General features: G+C 38.8%; 2 protein-coding genes and 1 long non-coding RNA gene across 3 annotated transcripts; all 3 read right to left on the minus strand.

Annotated features, from left to right (window-relative positions):
* Positions 1–245: 245 nt before the first annotated feature.
* LOC110063640 (uncharacterized) lies at positions 246–4,422 on the minus strand. The gene is made up of 3 exons (XM_020770630.2): positions 4,273–4,422; positions 2,431–2,766; positions 246–1,965 (listed from the first exon to the last, which is right to left on the minus strand). Exons 1-3 carry the CDS (start codon positions 4,370–4,372, stop codon positions 995–997), a joined length of 1,407 nt encoding a protein of 468 aa, XP_020626289.2. The 5' UTR covers positions 4,373–4,422; the 3' UTR covers positions 246–994.
* Positions 4,423–5,012: 590 nt separating this feature from the next.
* LOC110063759 (melatonin receptor type 1B-like) lies at positions 5,013–7,140 on the minus strand. Its single transcript, XM_089282192.1, has one exon. The coding sequence runs from the start codon at positions 6,969–6,971 to the stop codon at positions 6,027–6,029; it is 945 nt and encodes a 314-aa protein (XP_089138318.1). The 5' UTR covers positions 6,972–7,140; the 3' UTR covers positions 5,013–6,026.
* Positions 7,141–9,429: 2,289 nt separating this feature from the next.
* Positions 9,430–16,087, minus strand: LOC110063760 (uncharacterized). Its single transcript, XR_016205359.1, has 3 exons — positions 15,216–16,087; positions 9,881–12,684; positions 9,430–9,804 (listed from the first exon to the last, which is right to left on the minus strand). It is a non-coding gene; the product is annotated as an uncharacterized LOC110063760 (long non-coding RNA).
* Positions 16,088–16,878: the final 791 nt, after the last annotated feature.

The following is a 16,878-nucleotide window of genomic DNA, read 5'->3' on the forward strand; positions in this document are numbered from 1 at the left end:
TGCGAATTATTTGCGTTTTCCATTAAATTAATTCATCATAAAAGCTCCGTTAAGCCTCGGGACGGGGGTCTAATTTCTGTTCTTCGCCTCATGAGGGAAAAGAACGAATGGTTAGAAAAATTATTTCAAACCACAAACCACCCGAGCGGAAGAAATAGCAAATCTGTCCATTGTGAACAGTTAATAACATTTCTCCACACTAAAGAATCTGGCAACAGTATGACATGCAAATAACTATAAAGACATATAGTTCTCTCCAGTTTTTTTATCTTTTATCTTGGGATGGAGGGGGCGTCGACGACTCATTAGATACATGTACGCAACTTTAAAGGAGCTTCGTCACGGTTTGTGCCGCACTTGAAAAGTTTAGTCTAAATTTTTCAAGTTCGCCGTTTGTAATCCGTGTTAATCTTCGCCATCCTTAACCATTCTTCTTCTTTCATGGTTTATTATTATCTCTGGTGTTTTCTATCTTAGTAAGCTAGGTTTTCTTCAATTTATAGGCAATTTTATACTTGGCCCAAATAACTCAAAATAACGTGACCGGGCTCCTTTAAAGAAGGAGGTGCCCAATAGAGCTTTAACGTAACTCTACTATATTAACTACGGAATATCTACAGTCTAGTTTAATTTGACGTTTATAAGCCCTCGCAAACTTTTTTTTCTTTTGTTGGTCATATCGAGTCAGCGGTCCCTACCGGAGAGCAGTCGAACATTGAATGAATGCTCTCGATTTCTTTTAGTTTGGCAACTTAAGAAACGAAGTTGACCGAAGCATGCGTAACTTTTTAGAAAATATTTGGGAATTATTTTGTTAAATAATTAATTCATACATTTGCCTTTCTATAAACAAAAACTTAATTTCAGAATTTGAACAAATTGATCTAAAATGTCATTTTTATAAAATTTCCAAAGCACTCTTATTGATTACGATCGTCGAAATCGCAGAAAACAAGTTCTGAACTTTGTTGTTAGGAATTTCTAATCTCTTCCCTCAGTGGTTCATTGGTTCATATGTATCTTCATGGTCAGCGGTTGGCTTGCTTCCTTTTCCCACAGCCTCGTTTTCAGGCAATAGCTCAACGTAATCCTCTTCGTGGGCTTCGTTCTCTGCTCGAAATGATTGCTGGTCCTTTGCGAGAGCAGAACATGAGTTGTTCCCCTGTGCACGATGCGAAGGGCCTGGTGCTGGTTTCAACGTTTCATATGGATTCTTTACATTTACTGCCGGTGACGTTGGCGTTGCCATGGTATTTCCCGCCAAAATATTGTCATCACCAATGATCTCAACGTAATCAGGAAGTTGATTTACAGTAGTATTTCCATATTCTTCTGAATCTTGCTCGACCGAAGAAGCCTGTGCTTTTTCCGAGGACATATTTCTCAGCAGTAATTGTTCGTATCGATTTTCGTTTCCCTTCCTATTAACCTGTTTATTCTCTGATGCTTGAGGTGAAATGGACTGATATCCGGTAACTCTGGGTAATTCTTCACTGGCGGTTACTTCTGGTTGTTGATAGGCTGGGCGTTCGGGAAGAGATTCTAAAATCTCCAGATATTCCCGAGAAGACGGATCTAACAAGCATGACTCCAGCCTCTGGTAGACATGCTGCTGCTGTTCTTGCTGGTAAGCGGCAATACTCGCCGGCCCATCCTCTCTACTCAGGGCTGGTTCACCGTGTGTAGGATGGACACCGTTTCTCTGAAGTTTTGGACTTTCTTGTTTCTTTCTTTCTTTTACAGTTGCGGCGGACAAATCCAGACACCCCTCGCTATCAATAGCCAGATTATCTAACCCTTCTTGAGATCCTCTCTTGCGGGTTATTGCCCTCTGCTGCACAGCTGTCAGATGACGTTTTTTCCGTCGTCTTTTCTTGCAGCATACATAGTAAATAAACCAGATATTCAGCACGTATGAGATAGCCAGGAGGCAAGCCACAACGATGAACACGCTAGTTTGCAAAACTGTGAACAACAAAAAAGAACAAAGTTTTGTCATCAAGAAGAAATGTCAACGAGTTTATTTTATTGATATGTTAATGATTTCCATTTTCGTTCTTCCCAGAGCCAAATTCTCTACATTCTCTTATGGGCCTATATTTCCTCCTCGTCATAATGGCCGCAAATTTATAGATATGCTTGTATAGTACTCTGGCGCGCTTAGGTTAATCAAGTATAAAACAACAACGGTTATGTTAGATCAAACTGATGGGTTTTTGACAGCTTTCATTTTAATAAATCTCAATATTTATACAATGAAGGGAATTCTGAACAGTATTTGAAATTATGCATGGTTCAGGTTTAGTGTTTAACGGTAACTAAACAGAGGACATAAGCACAGAGAATGAAAACAACAAGATGTCTTAAGCATAACACAATGAATGTTAGTGGATTTAATACGTCAAATAAAAGTAGAGAAAATAAATTTACTTTCTTTGTGAGGTCTACACACGACACCAGCGTCCATGCTATGGTCACATGACACGTTTACGTCATGGGTTTTCCATCTGTCATGTTTGCATCTAAGTAGCGATTGCTCAAAACCATTGCACTTTACATCTTTGAGAAATATTGGGCCTGACCCTCTTCCGAACCCGGCCATGGGGACAGCGGCTTCTGTAAACGAAAAGTCCAGCTGTCTACAGACAACGCGGGCGTCTTTTATGTTCCAGTCCTTGTCACACACTGTGCCCCATAGTTCACCGTCGTTGCTGACCTCGACTCGTCCTGCGTAAGGAAGACTGGAGCCCTTTAAACGGATATAAACTGCAGTAGAGCAGAGACTAAAATTTAGTGCGTGACTAAACATTTATATTACAGTGCGTGACTACACATATTACAGTGTGTGACTAAACATTCATATTGTCATGATCGTTTTGGCTTCAGACTGCAGAGATAGGTTCATAAGTCACGACCTCTTAAGCGTCGAAAGAGAAGGCCTAAAGGCTGTAGATAGGTTACCATTTTATAAGGAACGGAAAAGTAGAAAGATCGGAAACTGAACATGAAAGGGAAGAGAATTTGAAGAATAAAACTGACATGCAAAACTGAGATGATTAAATCTCAGAACGATCTTACTTCTGTCAATATCGTCACTCTCCTTGAGAATTTTAAAATAAGCTCAAACTGTATTTAAAAGTTCACAAGTCTTTTACACCGATAGTATTAACTTTATCTTGCTTTCTTGCAGCTTTTGCTTTTCTAAGTGAAATATTAGGAACCAAACCTTATGCAAGCATTTGTAGTGTAATGAAGGCCATGCCTTTGTTTGAAAAGCAGCTGAAACAACACTGTCATGTTTTCATTCAAGAGTAGTGAAAAGGTCGGATGTTCAATAGAACAGAATAGCTCTTATTTTCTAGATAGCAAGTAGAACTGGCCTTGAGATTATGACAGTTGTATGCAACAGCTGGAGAGCTGCTCTCTTGAATTGTGGCCCAAAATGAACCCATCTTTAATGAACAACAGTTTGTTTTGAAATAATTAATTGCGGCGACTGAGCAGTCGAGCCTGTTCTAAATAATACTTCAGTAAAATACTTATGTAAGATATTTCCCTTTGCAAATTAGAAAAAAATTGAAAGAATATGAGCTCTTCATTTCGCTAGACCCACATCTAACTTATATATATCTAATTATAATAGACGCACTTTCAAGGATTTTTTCATACAGTATTAATATTTCGATTGAAAGAGGTGAAAGGGTCGTCTCTTGGTCAAACTAAAATCATTCCTTTTTGAGTCAAAATACACAACACCGCCCCCAAAATCAGGTGACTCCAAATCCGAGAATGCGGGGAGGGGGAAGGGGAACAGGAGCAGTGTCAATAAACTGGAAATTCCCAAGATCATAAATATGTGCGACTGAGATCAAACAATACCCCTTAATTTTCTAACAGAGATATGAAAAATGTAGCCTAACTAAGCTTAGCCACATTTTTGGTTTATCTAATTAATATCTGGTAGCACACTCTTATTCTTGACCTCCCTCTTTAGGATATTTAAGGTGGCTAAATTTCGTTCTCTTAAAAATAACGCTTTAAATCTTCGCTATATCTGTGCTTTTCGTCACAGCGCTATATTGTAACCGCAAAGAACTTCAAACCTGTTTTGCTGCTATGCGACTCTGAAAGAATGAACACGAAAAGCCGTTGCTTTTCCTCAGTGTGTGTAACCTGGTTCGTGTGATTCTTCAAACACCTCTCCGATGTGATAATTGTCACGTTAATTTTTATGTGAAAATAGTTCATAGCTGTGAAAATAGTGCATAGTACCTTTAAAGAGTTCATCATCTTCGTGGCCGCTAAAGTTCCCTATTCCCCCAGCTTTCCCGATAGCAAAGATGAGAAACATTGTAATGATGATGTCCTTCATGTCGAAATTCTGGGTTGTTGATTTTGCCTGTGTAAATATATATATTGAACTGGAGAACTTATAGCCCTCCTCCTGTCACGATAGACGCGGTGAGTCACGGCATTCCGTTGTGCGACAGGCAATTGTGTGACACTAAGCTTAAACAAAATACGCGGCTAAGGGTCACAACCAGGTTTTACTAACTGGTGTTAGAAACCTTTTGTGAGAAATACACACGCGTTAGCCTGGGTACGAGGGTTGGTAGTGGCATCTACAACAGTTTTGCTTGTGTTTAATACTGAATTGAAATGTCTGCTATTTTATTTTACATGAGGCACGCTAAATTGCGTTGAATATTTTTCATTGACAATCTTCTACGCAAATATTAGGTGCTGATAATTCGTTTCCTCTTTTTGCATTCCTCGGACCCAGGCCACGAATCCTTTAACAGGTAGCTCCTCTTCTTACACTCGATGTATGAGGAAAAAGAATTCAGGAAAATCGAGTTAATCCCAGTGGCCAATCAGACAAACGCTTATATCTCCGGTTTCCAGGGTACGAAGCGACTAGGAGTATTCCGACTCTCCCTGGATCAGATGCTTGTGCATCACAGGGTTATCCCTTAGTACCAAATTCGCTAGTACCCATTTATACACCAGGATGAAGAGAGGTACTTTTTATTCAAGAACACAACACAGTGCACCCAACCTGGGCTAGTACCCTTAGACTGCCTGATCTGGAGTCCAGGGCACTAACCGTTAGGCCTCTGTGCCTTCTACACTTTACTTGAAGAAAAGCTCTCTAGAACTCGAGAAACACGCATTATTTTTGCATGTACGCGTACACATTGTGTCCAACCGAGAGGGTGAACCCAGATTCCAAGCGGACTCCAGACATTGGGCGTGGCGCAAAAGGGGCAATGCATTCCCTTTGCTTATGGCTGATGTTAATTAATTAAACTGATCTCCGCGGTGTGGAAATTTTTGCTTTGAAAAAGGCTATGAAATTACACCAAAGCAGTTATAATAGCCATTCACTGTCTCCACACAAACGGAACTTTAATTATTACTCCATGCATTAGAATTAACTCCTTTAATACCAAGGGCAATACAATCCTCTGTTTTGATGTACCGCCCTATCCAAACTAACTGGTGACCAAATAATATTTTGTGAATTAAGTAAATAATCTCAATTCAAGAGTGTAAACATTCATGCGACCAGCAAAACTCTTTCTAGTCAACAAATCAAACTCCGGAGTCATTATAGCTATAGCAAAGATAGCAGTTTTCAAAGAACGCTCATTTGCAACACACAAGTGATTCCGAAACACATCTTGTTTCCAATATTATTCCTTGGGAGCAGGAATGGCGCAGCGCTGAGAGCGTTCGCCTCCCACCAATGTGGCCCGGGCTCGATTCCGGCTCTGTGTGATATGTGGGTTGAACTTGTTATTGGTTCTCGCCTTGCTGCGAGGGATTTTCTCCAGGTACTCCGGTTTTCCTCCCTCAACAAAAACCAGCAACTCCAAATTCCAATTCGAACAGGACAGAGGACCGGCATGAAAACCAGCTAAGGCTGTTGTGGCCTCCTCTCTAAATATTGTAGTTTTAGTCGGCGAGAAAACAAAAAAGTGAAAACAAATGTAACGCGGCCGACAATATTGCGCACCAGATTTTCAGTCATTACTTTGGCGCCCAAAGCAAACAATGTTACTCAAAATAGCTTTGTATTCGCGTCTGAATTGTTTATTCGTGGCAACATATATGAAGGGGTTGATGGTGCTACTCAAATAACACAAGAACCCGTATGTAAGGTACACCTGTCTCGGCAAAGTGTCTTCTCCACGTGCAGTGTCAATGTTATCCACGATACAAATAGGAAGCCAACAACACGTAAAACCGACCATTACTGCCGCTAAAGTCTTGGTCACTTTGGCTTCTTCAACGTTCGCTCTGAGTTGCTGAGGGTTATTTTCTTGCACGAAGACACGATTTGATCTAGACACTGTGTGAAAGACCTTGGCGTAACAGATGATGATAACAGTTAAAGGAGTTGCGATGTAAATGCACTCGACAAATATAGTGTATGCGATGTTACTTTGAAATGAGTACCAGCACATTGCTTTACCGGCGTGAAATTTAACGGCACTTTTTTCGAAGAAGAACGGAGGAACAGATCCAACGAATGCCACGAGCCAGACAACAGCAATGTACATCAAAGCTCTTTGTTTTTTAAACACTACGGGGTACTTTACTGATTTAACGACACGAAAATATCGGCTCACTGCAATTATTGCCATGGTATTGAGAGAGGCCATTGCAAACGTAAACACTTCAAAGCTGAGAACACGACAAAATGTTTCGCCAAAAATCCACTCTCCTCGAAATAATGTTGCCACTGAAAAGGGCATACAGCAGACGGACATCAGAATGTCGCTTACACCAAGTGCTACTACAAACATGTTGGGAAGTGTACGAAGCCCCTGGTTTCTGCGCACGGCGTAACAAGTAAGAAGATTGCCAAAGAGGGCCACAACATTGATAACGGCAAACAAAACAGTTTCAATCCAAACTAAGGTCTCTGTTCTCGTGGCTAACTCGAGAGAAAGGGATTCCTCCATGTTCCGCGATGATCGCAGGAGGATGAAAAAATTTTGAAGCTTTCTAGCAAGTTATTGCGACGCAGTTAGCTTTAAACTAAGAATGAAACTCTTATAGCACGTGGAGTGACGGCGGACCAACTGTAATAACAGCCGTTATCTTCTGTCGTTTTCATGGGATGATTCAATAAACTGTCACGGTCAATTGTTATCTGCATCAGCTTTATAAACTTATATTGACGTTGTCTAGTCCTTTCTGACAACAAGCTGTCGGGTGAGATATGAGATTACTGGCGTCAGGCACGTAAAACTTGCCCATCGTTTACTATACTCCCTACAAAAATCAATTAAGGAATCCAAAAAACATAAAAACGTTCGCGCGTTGAGGAAAAGTTAACAAAAACTCACCTGTGAAGACATTGTAGTTATAAGTGGGATATTGAAAAGCGTGTGCTAGTCGACATGCTAAATACACTTAAAATAGAAAAGTTACAAATATAGCTAGACTTTTTAGTAAAAGGTGTAACAACCAACGCATTGAGGTTCTAAGCGCAGTAAGAAAAGTTCTACAGTAACTCAGAAGAAGAATTCAGTGAAGGAAATATATAAATCGGCTACAGAAAAACGTGAGGAAAAACGTTTGAAGAGCTAGAATGTGGTGTGAAAATCCGCTTGTAATCGTGGAGAAAAGTTAATTGTTAAGACAAATAAAATTTGAACCCACAGTCTAACAGATAGATTGAAATTAATTTATTTCAATTATCAAAAGAGAGCGATTTGAAGAGTTCAATTGACATTGTTAAAACAAACGTGATGTTTTCAACCTGTTTATTTAAACTACAACACGTACGTACAATTTTGAAAAAAAAAAATTTTCCAATGAGTATTTGTCACTAAAATGTTCATGTAGTAATATAAACAAAATGTATAATACGAACAACTATTGCCCATTCTGTGATGCTGGACTGAAACTGGGAAAAAATACAAGGAAAAAATTACACGTATTGTTATGACAATGCGAAAACAAACAATAGAAAGTTTTTGGGGTTTTTTTTGGAATTTTCTTCCGCAGCTGCGTGAATGGATTTGTTGATTTTCAGGCGAACATAAAGTGAACATTTCAACGAAAGTGAAAATAGAATACGAAAAGCACGATACAAACCACGTTTTATTGTCGATACTATTCACCTTTTCGCCCACTTCAGATGGCAACGATGGCAGAATCTCTAACGCCAATTCCGTGATGTTGCAATTTTCCTGTCAATGTTGACTGACTTTCGATTGTTTAAATATCATGGGGTTTTTTTTATGTCTCTTGAGGTATGACTTCGCCTTATCTTTTTAACAGTACGAAAAACCATAATTTCAATGAACTTCCTGATGTACAATGATTCTATTCATATAATGATTATCATAGTAATCGGCAATGATTACTGTATTCTTATCGGTAATAATTTCGAAACACAGAGGCAAGCGAAAATAAGCGATAAAAATTGACGTTTAGGTGTCATCATGGAACCACTGTCGTGGTGGTTAGAGACATTTTTCTACAGGTCTTTTACTGCTGATGTCACTAAATTTGCAAGATGTATTATACACTCTTCTTTTATATAAGAATGTATTTTATAGAATACCGAGGCTAAAATTTGCGAAAATTGAAGAACGTTTTTGGAATAAACCCCGCGCTAAAAGTTTGAAAAGAATATAAATACAGAATTATATGTTTTTAACTAAACAGTTAAAATTCTTCCTTTCTCTAAACGGCAAAACAAACACGAAAAAAAAACAACAACAACAACACTAGCCGTATGTTTGATGCCAATAACATTTCTGCAAAACAGAATCTGTTCACAAGTTGTTCATGTAAAACTTAATGTTCTGTCCCATAGTTGATAATACAGTGTTCAAACAGCATTTACTTAAAGTAACTGGACAAATTATGTATTCGGACTTGAAGTGAGCGTTACATGTTAACACCCAATAAACCGACAGTAGAGAAAACGGCATTTTTGGAGTTCCAGATAACTGCAGCCTCCTTGATAGGGTAAAACGTTCAGCAGAGATCTCCTCTGCGTTGCGTTGTAAACATAACAGTTCAATAGACACATGCACACTTGTTGTGCCCGTTTTTTCGATCCTGGAATGAACGATGGGAACACATAAAATGATGTTAACAAATATAAAATGAAGCTGTGGTCATCGAAGTTGCGCTGGCAATTTAAGAGGCCCTGCGCCTAAGAAACGACCGATGATTTCCAGCTAAAAAATAAAATCGGCCGATTTTTATCTCTCAAGTAGAGGTTACCGAATACTATTTAAAAATGAATTTCTTTTGTTTCAGTTTCGCTTTAAACCAAAAATATCGAGCCGCAAAGTTTTTCCGTCTGAAAGCAGCAAAATCAGGCCGAAAATAAGCCCCCGCAAAAAACTGTTTAGAAATTACTATCGCAACGCAAAATAATGAGAAAACTACACAGTGTTGAAGAAAAAGGCCTTTTAATGCAATATCATTCGATAAACATCAAAAAACTGCCGAAGCGATTAACAAATAAAGTTTCAAATATTGCATACTAAATTAGATGGAGCGTTGGAGCTGATTTTAAAATAATTATTTCTCAAAAGTTCAACGCTTTTGAAAGCAATCACAGTGATGAATGAGACATTGGAGGGATACAAATCACGTTTCTGGAAAAACATTTTTCGGCCAAAGTATATTGACCTTGTACAAAGCGTTCAAAGTTACCGTTTTTACCGTTATCCTGCTACTTCGGCGAAACACTTCTCTTTTGCCAATACGGCCGTGGATAGCGTGTTAAACGCCACTTTAAACCTTGCTAGGCATTCAAAGACCGTCCTAAGTAGAAGGAAGTAGAATTAAGAGAGTAAGGAAGATGAAAAATACACAGAAAAAGAAAATAACTCGAAATTACCATCTGCTAACGAAAGTTGAATCTGGAAAATGTCGTCGCGTGACAGCGGCCATTGACGTTATTTGTATCAATAGCGGTGGAATCCAAACGAATGCACAAATAGGAAAACAATTTTTCCCGGCCAGAAAACGTTTAGTGGAACAATGTTATGTTATTTTTCACAAATGATGGTCACTCAAAAAGAAAAACTTCCCCAACCGCCACACCGTTTTGGTCGCAGCGTGATCTGAGTTATGGGGTCACGACTGGATCTCTAGCCGCTGACCGCCCGAAGGACATTGCAGACTCGTTTTCCCACGCTCTTGCGACCTTTACGTGACCAATGACGTCACTGGCCGCTGTTAGGCGACGACATTTTCCAGATTCAACTTTCGTTAGCAGATGGTAATTTCGAGTTATTTTCTTCTTCTGCGTATTTTTCATCTTCCTTTCTCTTTCAATTCTACATCCTTCTACTCAGGATAGTCTCTGAATGCCTAGCAAGGTTTAAAGTGGCGTTTACCACGCTATCCACGGCCGTATTGGCAAAAGAGAAGCGTTTCGCCGAAGTAGCAGGATAACGGTGAACACGGTAACTTTGAACGCTTTGTACAAGGTCAATATACTTTGGCCGAAAAATGTTTTTCCAGAAACGTGATTTGTATCCCTCCAATGTCTCATTCATCACTGTGATTGCTTTCAAAAGCGTTGAACTTTTGAGAAATAATTATTTTAAAATCAGCTCCAACGCTCCATCTAATTTAGTATGCAATATTTGAAACTTTATTTGTTAATCGCTTCGGCAGTTTTTTGATGTTTATCGAATGATATTGCATTAAAAGGCCTTTTTCTTCAACACTGTGTAGTTTTCTCATTATTTTGCGTTGCGGTAGTAATTTCTAAACAGTTTTTTGCGGGGGCTTATTTTCGGCCTGATTTTGCTGCTTTCAGACGGAAAAACTTTGCGGCTCGATATTTTTGGTTTAAAGCGAAACTGAAACAAAAGAAATTCATTTTTAAATAGTATTCGGTAACCTCTACTTGAGAGATAAAAATCGGCCGATTTTATTTTTTAGCCGGAAATCATCGGTCGTTTCTTAGGTGCAGGGCCTCTTAAGCAATTGCATGTTAAACCCGAAACAGTAAAGATTGTGAGACTTCGATGGGATTCGAACGCGTGGCCTCTGTGTTAGCGCTGCATTGTTCTACCAATTTAGCTATGAAGAGCCATACATTGGAAGCACGTCAATTTATAGAGCTCATCTTAACCAATGAAAGGAAATGAACATGAAAAGAATGATGTTAACTGGGGAAATGCTTTCGTCCTTTCCTTATAGCATAAAAAAATATGCCATTGATCATAGCTTAAAGGAAATTTGCTGGCCGACTTACGGCTCTTTCGATCAACTGGTTTCATTAAAATCAAGAGGCCATGATCAGCAGACTGTATGTGTTGCGTGGCACTTATGACCACGCCAAAGTAATGGACAAAGTAGAAGAACTCTTTTAGGTGTCAAATAATTAGGTCAACACAGAGGTTTGGGATGTGGTTTCTCTTCAGCGTTTAAACTTGCCAGTTTTACAGTCAAACAATTACATCAGGTCTTAGTTATGGAGCAGGTTTCAGTGATAAAAGCTTTGTACCCATTCAATAGATGTTAAAAACAAGTTTCGAGTTCAACCCTGGCTTTGTAGATATCTATGTAGTTTCACCGACTCTCTGACTGTCTGAATCAGCAGAGTTAGATTTTGTTTAATGTCTCTAAATATATTACCTTCACAGATAAATCCAACTCTGCTTGTAAACAATAACAGCAAGCAGTGTCGTGGCACTGCAAACAAAGTTGTTTTGGAGTATTCAGAGAAGGAAATCAGGGAAAGCTCAGTCAGGGCCAGGCCGCAAGTTAGAAACTCACGTTAACGTCAGTCTAGTGAATTGCGTCATTAGTATAAGAGATTTAGGTTCTGATCAAGCTACAAAAATATCCACACTGAAAATTTAAAGGCGATGGCATGGCACACTGTCCCGAGAAATTTGTGACCAAAAACTCCAACTTTTCCAAGGATTGAATGAGCTTTTTAGCTCCTTTGTCATCTTTTGAAAGCCAATAAGTGCCTTAATATTACACCGAAAGAGCAGTAGAAATGTCACGATTCACAAGGTTTCATTAAATGAGTATGAAGATGGTTTCGCAAGATCTTTAAAAATTTGAAGTCAAATTGTGTCATTGTGCTGTCTTCTCTATGCAAAGTCGTATACTAATGAGGCAACAAATGATGCTATGGCGTTTGCCTTGAAATGAAAATAGCTCTATAAGTTAGGAGAACATTTTAATGAGGCTTAGAGGCCCATTTGTCAAAAGACTGTTCGGTTTTACAGCTTAGGAATTCGCTCACTAATTATGAGTCAGTCGGCAACCCAGATGTGTTACACGCGGCCGTATTAGCAACAAGTAAGTCATTGTCATTCTTGCGGAACACTTCAGGTGATCCCACCCGTGAGGGAACATAAAAAACACTTTCCATAGAGCCCAATTTCCAGGAGCACGTTCCAGATAAGGCCCTGGGTCGTGGAACGCTGGCCTTGACCTTATCCTCAGGATTTATTGGGACTTGCTTAACCAAAATGACCGGGTTGCTCCCCAGCAATGCAACGGTTCTTCTTAGTATCTCAACGTACATCGCTAGAACGATCACCGAGATGATAAGAACAGTGGCAAGCGCCAAAAGAAGGCCAGTTAAAATCATTTCCATTTCAGCTCCCATTGCTTTCTTGCCTGTCTTTAGCTTTAGATTAGTGGTTGTGTCTGCTTAAAAAGCAGCAGCTGAAGAAAGAGACGAAAACAAAAACAGTTAATAAGGCCTGTTTGCATTAGGTGGCAGTTCGTGAGTGCGTGCTTTGAGTCCACTCAGGTTTCTTGAAGAGAATTCTTGGACAGCACCTACACCTGACCCTCACCTTTTATGAGCATTCACGTAGGGGCCAGACCACCCCCCTAATGTTTCATGAAGGCTATATTTACTTGGTTTATGTATTTCTGAACCAAGTTTGGCAGATGAGCTTTCTTTGTTCTCCAGTTTATTTTAATTCGGAAGTTGTGACAAAATGTCAGATTATGACGTCATGATTGATGACGTCACCAAAACGTGCTATAATTTTTTGTAAAATCTGATAAAAAGATTATGTCATTGAAAAGGCCTTGACTTAAGGAATAAAATGCCGGAAATGTCGTGTTTTGCTATGATGATTATTTTTTGAGATATGATAAGTTAAATATTTTTTGTTTCCCCCCCGGAATTTGCTTAACCATACTGTCCTTCTTAAGTCAGTCTCTCTGGTTTATTTTTTTCAGTTTTATACTAGGAAGGCTAATAATCTAGAAAAATAGAAAGCTTGATGTTGTCAAAAATCGTATGGTTTTAGAAATTTGATTTTCGGCTTTGTTAGGATGGTATTAACAGTAGCAAAATGGGTGACGTCACAGGTTATGACGTAACGAAACTAATTTTAACGCAATAACACTAGAGGGATAATTTTTTATTCCGATTTTCGTCTTTATTTTTGCTTTAGTCATCTGGCACATCACATGTGCAACATAGCTGCATTTGCTGGAACAAAGTTACGGCTCCAATTTGGGGATTTTTCTCAAGAGGGGGACCCCATATTTTGCAGAGTTATTTTTCATGTTTAAAAATGCCATATTTCATTTAATTTTTGTGATATGGACAAAATTTTTTCAGGTTTCCACTCCCTTTTATGTGCTCTTTCAAACACATTGTAAAAAATACGCATATTAAAAACTTCAAAAGTGGCAAAAAACATGACGTCATCACTGTGACGTCACAACTTTGACATTTACTGACATTTTTCACCTAAATACAATTGCCAATAGGTCTCCTGCTCATCTGCCAAGTTTAGTGTAGAAAGAGTCAATACTTTTTAAGTAATGCGAAATAATGTGAAATACCCAAGAACTGACGAAACATTTGGGGGGTGGTTTGGCCCCTACGCGTTTATGGGTATTGACGAACTGTTGGGGAAATCTAAGAAACAGCGCTAATATATAGGCAGTATCCCTAATGGACTAATATTAACTAGCATTCCATTTCTTAGCATTTAGTATTCAGTGGGAGTAGGATTAATCCCAGCCATTACATGTTACAGAGTAGTAACCGACTACTTTCCGAAGAGGTTTCTGTTATCAGATTTATGTCAAACTTTCGAAATTATCTACTCTAGCCTTTTCCCTTCATCATCTATGAAATGTTCTTTGGATTGGATCTTTCATGCAATATGCCACTATTTCCTACACCCACCCACCCCCCCCCCCCCCCCACCCTTTCCCCCGCATCTGTGTGTCGTTTAATCTCTTTATTATCTAGCTCTGACGTTTGTGTGTGCGTGTTTTTTTTAATTCTGTTACCGACAAAAACAAAATATTATGCAATCTTTAGTCATCGAAACAGTTCCTTTATCAAACACATAAAAAATGGTCCGCCTTTTTCCCCTTAAAAGAGTCCCTTCTTACAATCACTTACATATCATAACATTTTTTTTACATTGAAGGTAGATGGTTAATTTCTTTATATAGTAGATCGACCTCCCTGACGTTCGAAAAGTTGTTATCATTAGTTTCAAGAGAATAAAGTACCAGGAAATAATTCTCCAGAGGAAATAATTCTGGACATTGGCCTCCATATACTGAGAAATATCCTTGGTATTTTTTGAATACCAAAACAAGCTGTCGTCGACATATTTTAGGTCAATTTGATGCTGACACTATAATAAGGTTACACTGACTGATTGACAAAATAACAAATTTCTGAGGTGTTGAAATCTAACGCCATATTTCTTGCAGACTCCTCTCTTCGTCTTAAAAAGAGAATTTTTAGAACAACAAAACAAGAAATCAAACGATGTTGACAGCACAATGGTTGATCTATTGCGTGACGTGAATGACAGCAATTATAATTAAGTTCAGACTTTTCAAATCAGGCTGCGTTTCTAAATGTAGCGATTGACAGAGAGAGTACTTGATCGATGTTTATGGCGACCTTACATGTAATAATGGCTAAAGTTTGTGTACGGAAATGAAATGTAAGATATTTACAAAGAAGCTTTTCTCCTCCTCCATAAAAAAAATAGAATTCAGGTATGTGCTGTGTATCGGCCGGAAATATTTCTCCAGTAACTTTTGTGCAGATTGTAAAAAACATATTAACCAAGTAACAGTGAAAATCTGCCAAGTAATAATCTATCTCAAGGCTTAGAAAAAAAAACTCAAATTCTCGTTTCAAGGTACTGTTTGTTTTAATTCGCGCTCGTCACTAGTACGTTTTGCAGTTAAATTCCTACCTTTATGATGAAAATGAGCCCAGACTTGATGTAATTAAAGTTCAGTTCGTGTACGTATCAAGCATTAGAAATAGCCTCTTCTAGAATGCCAACATACTTCCATAAAGACAGACGACATTCAGGCCATAACACACCGAACTGAAAATCTCTCCAGAGACCAGCGGTAGCTAATACACGTCACGTGACCTGTGAATCAGATCGGGGTCACATTTTTGCGTCATAGTAAAGTGCACCTTTTAGCACATTCGCTGTTTGAGAATTAAGGGTCTCTTGAGTGGCAGCCTGTCTTTTTGAGTGACTTTCTTTATGCTAGGCACGAAAATTAAACACTTTGTTGTATTCAAAGTTAATTTCCTTGACGTTTCGTTGAATTCAATTCATGGTTAGTGACGAGATTGCGAGCTGTAATACTTAGTACATGGTAATTCAGGCAGGGCCAGCTCAATCGGCTCTTTGTTGTCTTTTCCAAAAATTCCCCTCTGTGCATGCCACATAACGCCATCTATGGATTAAACGCATTCATAATTCACTTGATGCGTAATTCTGGCAGTTGTTATCGTACTCTTGTCAATCAACCAATACAATCAATTAATCAGTCGAGTCTCCACCCTGGATCGACACTGAAGCGATGATACTGCTAACTCAGATTGTTTGCCCACTTGGACCTAAAAAAAGCATCGCACTTTCTTTCGAGTAGTCATGGCATTCAATAAACTTTGCCAACCTCACTGAAATCAGTTTCAATCGCTCGGCGACGCCTTTTTTCCAAATAAACTTATCCTTTGACTAGCAATTCTTTCCACGAAGCTAAATTGGAACAGTCGTTTACCAGAAGTACGCTCTGAGAATTCTATAAGCGAATTGACACTCAACACAAGAACACTATTGTTAAGGAAGCTAAATTTGCATTGGGCATAACTACACTGTTATCATTAGTTTGTCACGTGCCTATCGTGTGATCGAAGGCTATTCAGTAGTCAAGGTTAGCTCAGACGAATCTTTTCTGTCACCTGTTGGTCTGTAACTAAGTGGTTTAACATTTCTCCAAGGATTGTTATTTGCGATTGGATGTTAGCAATCTTGTTAACCTTGGCCAAGTCATGCTTAGTTCTCGGTGGGACCAAAAGTTACGTAACTATTATTATGTAAAATACTTCCCCTTCTATGTTGTTTGTTTCGAAAGTGGCGGCCTCGGTACTTTCGGAATAAGAAGCTTTTTTATATCACTTCTTTTGGAGGGTCACAACAAGTATAGCTTTCGAGTGATTTTTACTTATAGCCGATGCGGAAACCTGCACTAAATTTGGGCTGATCCATCTTAAGAAAAAGAAACTGTTCTCGGTTTATAGAGACAAGAACATGATACATATTGAAGAAGAGCATTTATGTTTCACCGAAGAGAGCATATATTTCCTTTGTAATGTGGGTCATCTACCAAAATATTAGATTTGGTTCGCCTTGTTTTATCTGTTATTTGCATCTCATAACAAGTAAATGACGTTGGAGTTCATATCTCCTAGAGGAGCGTTACTTTGGGAGCGTCGGATAGTTTCTAAAATTGCGTACAATCATGGAATTTTATCTGTACTTTCGAGGGGAGCAGTTACTCTCGAAACGTGTTGCAGTATCCCTGATTCATCTGACGTCAGGGGTACTTTCCATT

This window comes from Orbicella faveolata, unplaced genomic scaffold (assembly GCF_042242905.1).
Source record: "Orbicella faveolata isolate gen_17 unplaced genomic scaffold, um_ofav_v1 contig_12, whole genome shotgun sequence".
Classification (NCBI taxonomy): Eukaryota; Metazoa; Cnidaria; class Anthozoa; order Scleractinia; family Merulinidae; genus Orbicella; species Orbicella faveolata.

What these genes read in the sequence shown, in the direction of transcription:
- LOC110063640 (XM_020770630.2), bottom strand. Translation starts at nt 4,372, where the DNA reads ATGAAGGACATCATCATTACAATGTTTCTCATCTTTGCTATCGGGAAA. An exon ending in AGATGATGAACTCTTTAAAG is followed by an intron (nt 2,767 to 4,272) that starts GTACTATGCACT and finishes GCTCTACTGCAG; the next exon opens with TTTATATCCGTTTAAAGGGC. An exon ending in GTGTAGACCTCACAAAGAAA is followed by an intron (nt 1,966 to 2,430) that starts GTAAATTTATTT and finishes TGTTGTTCACAG; the next exon opens with TTTTGCAAACTAGCGTGTTC.
- LOC110063759 (XM_089282192.1), bottom strand. Translation starts at nt 6,971, where the DNA reads ATGGAGGAATCCCTTTCTCTCGAGTTAGCCACGAGAACAGAGACCTTA.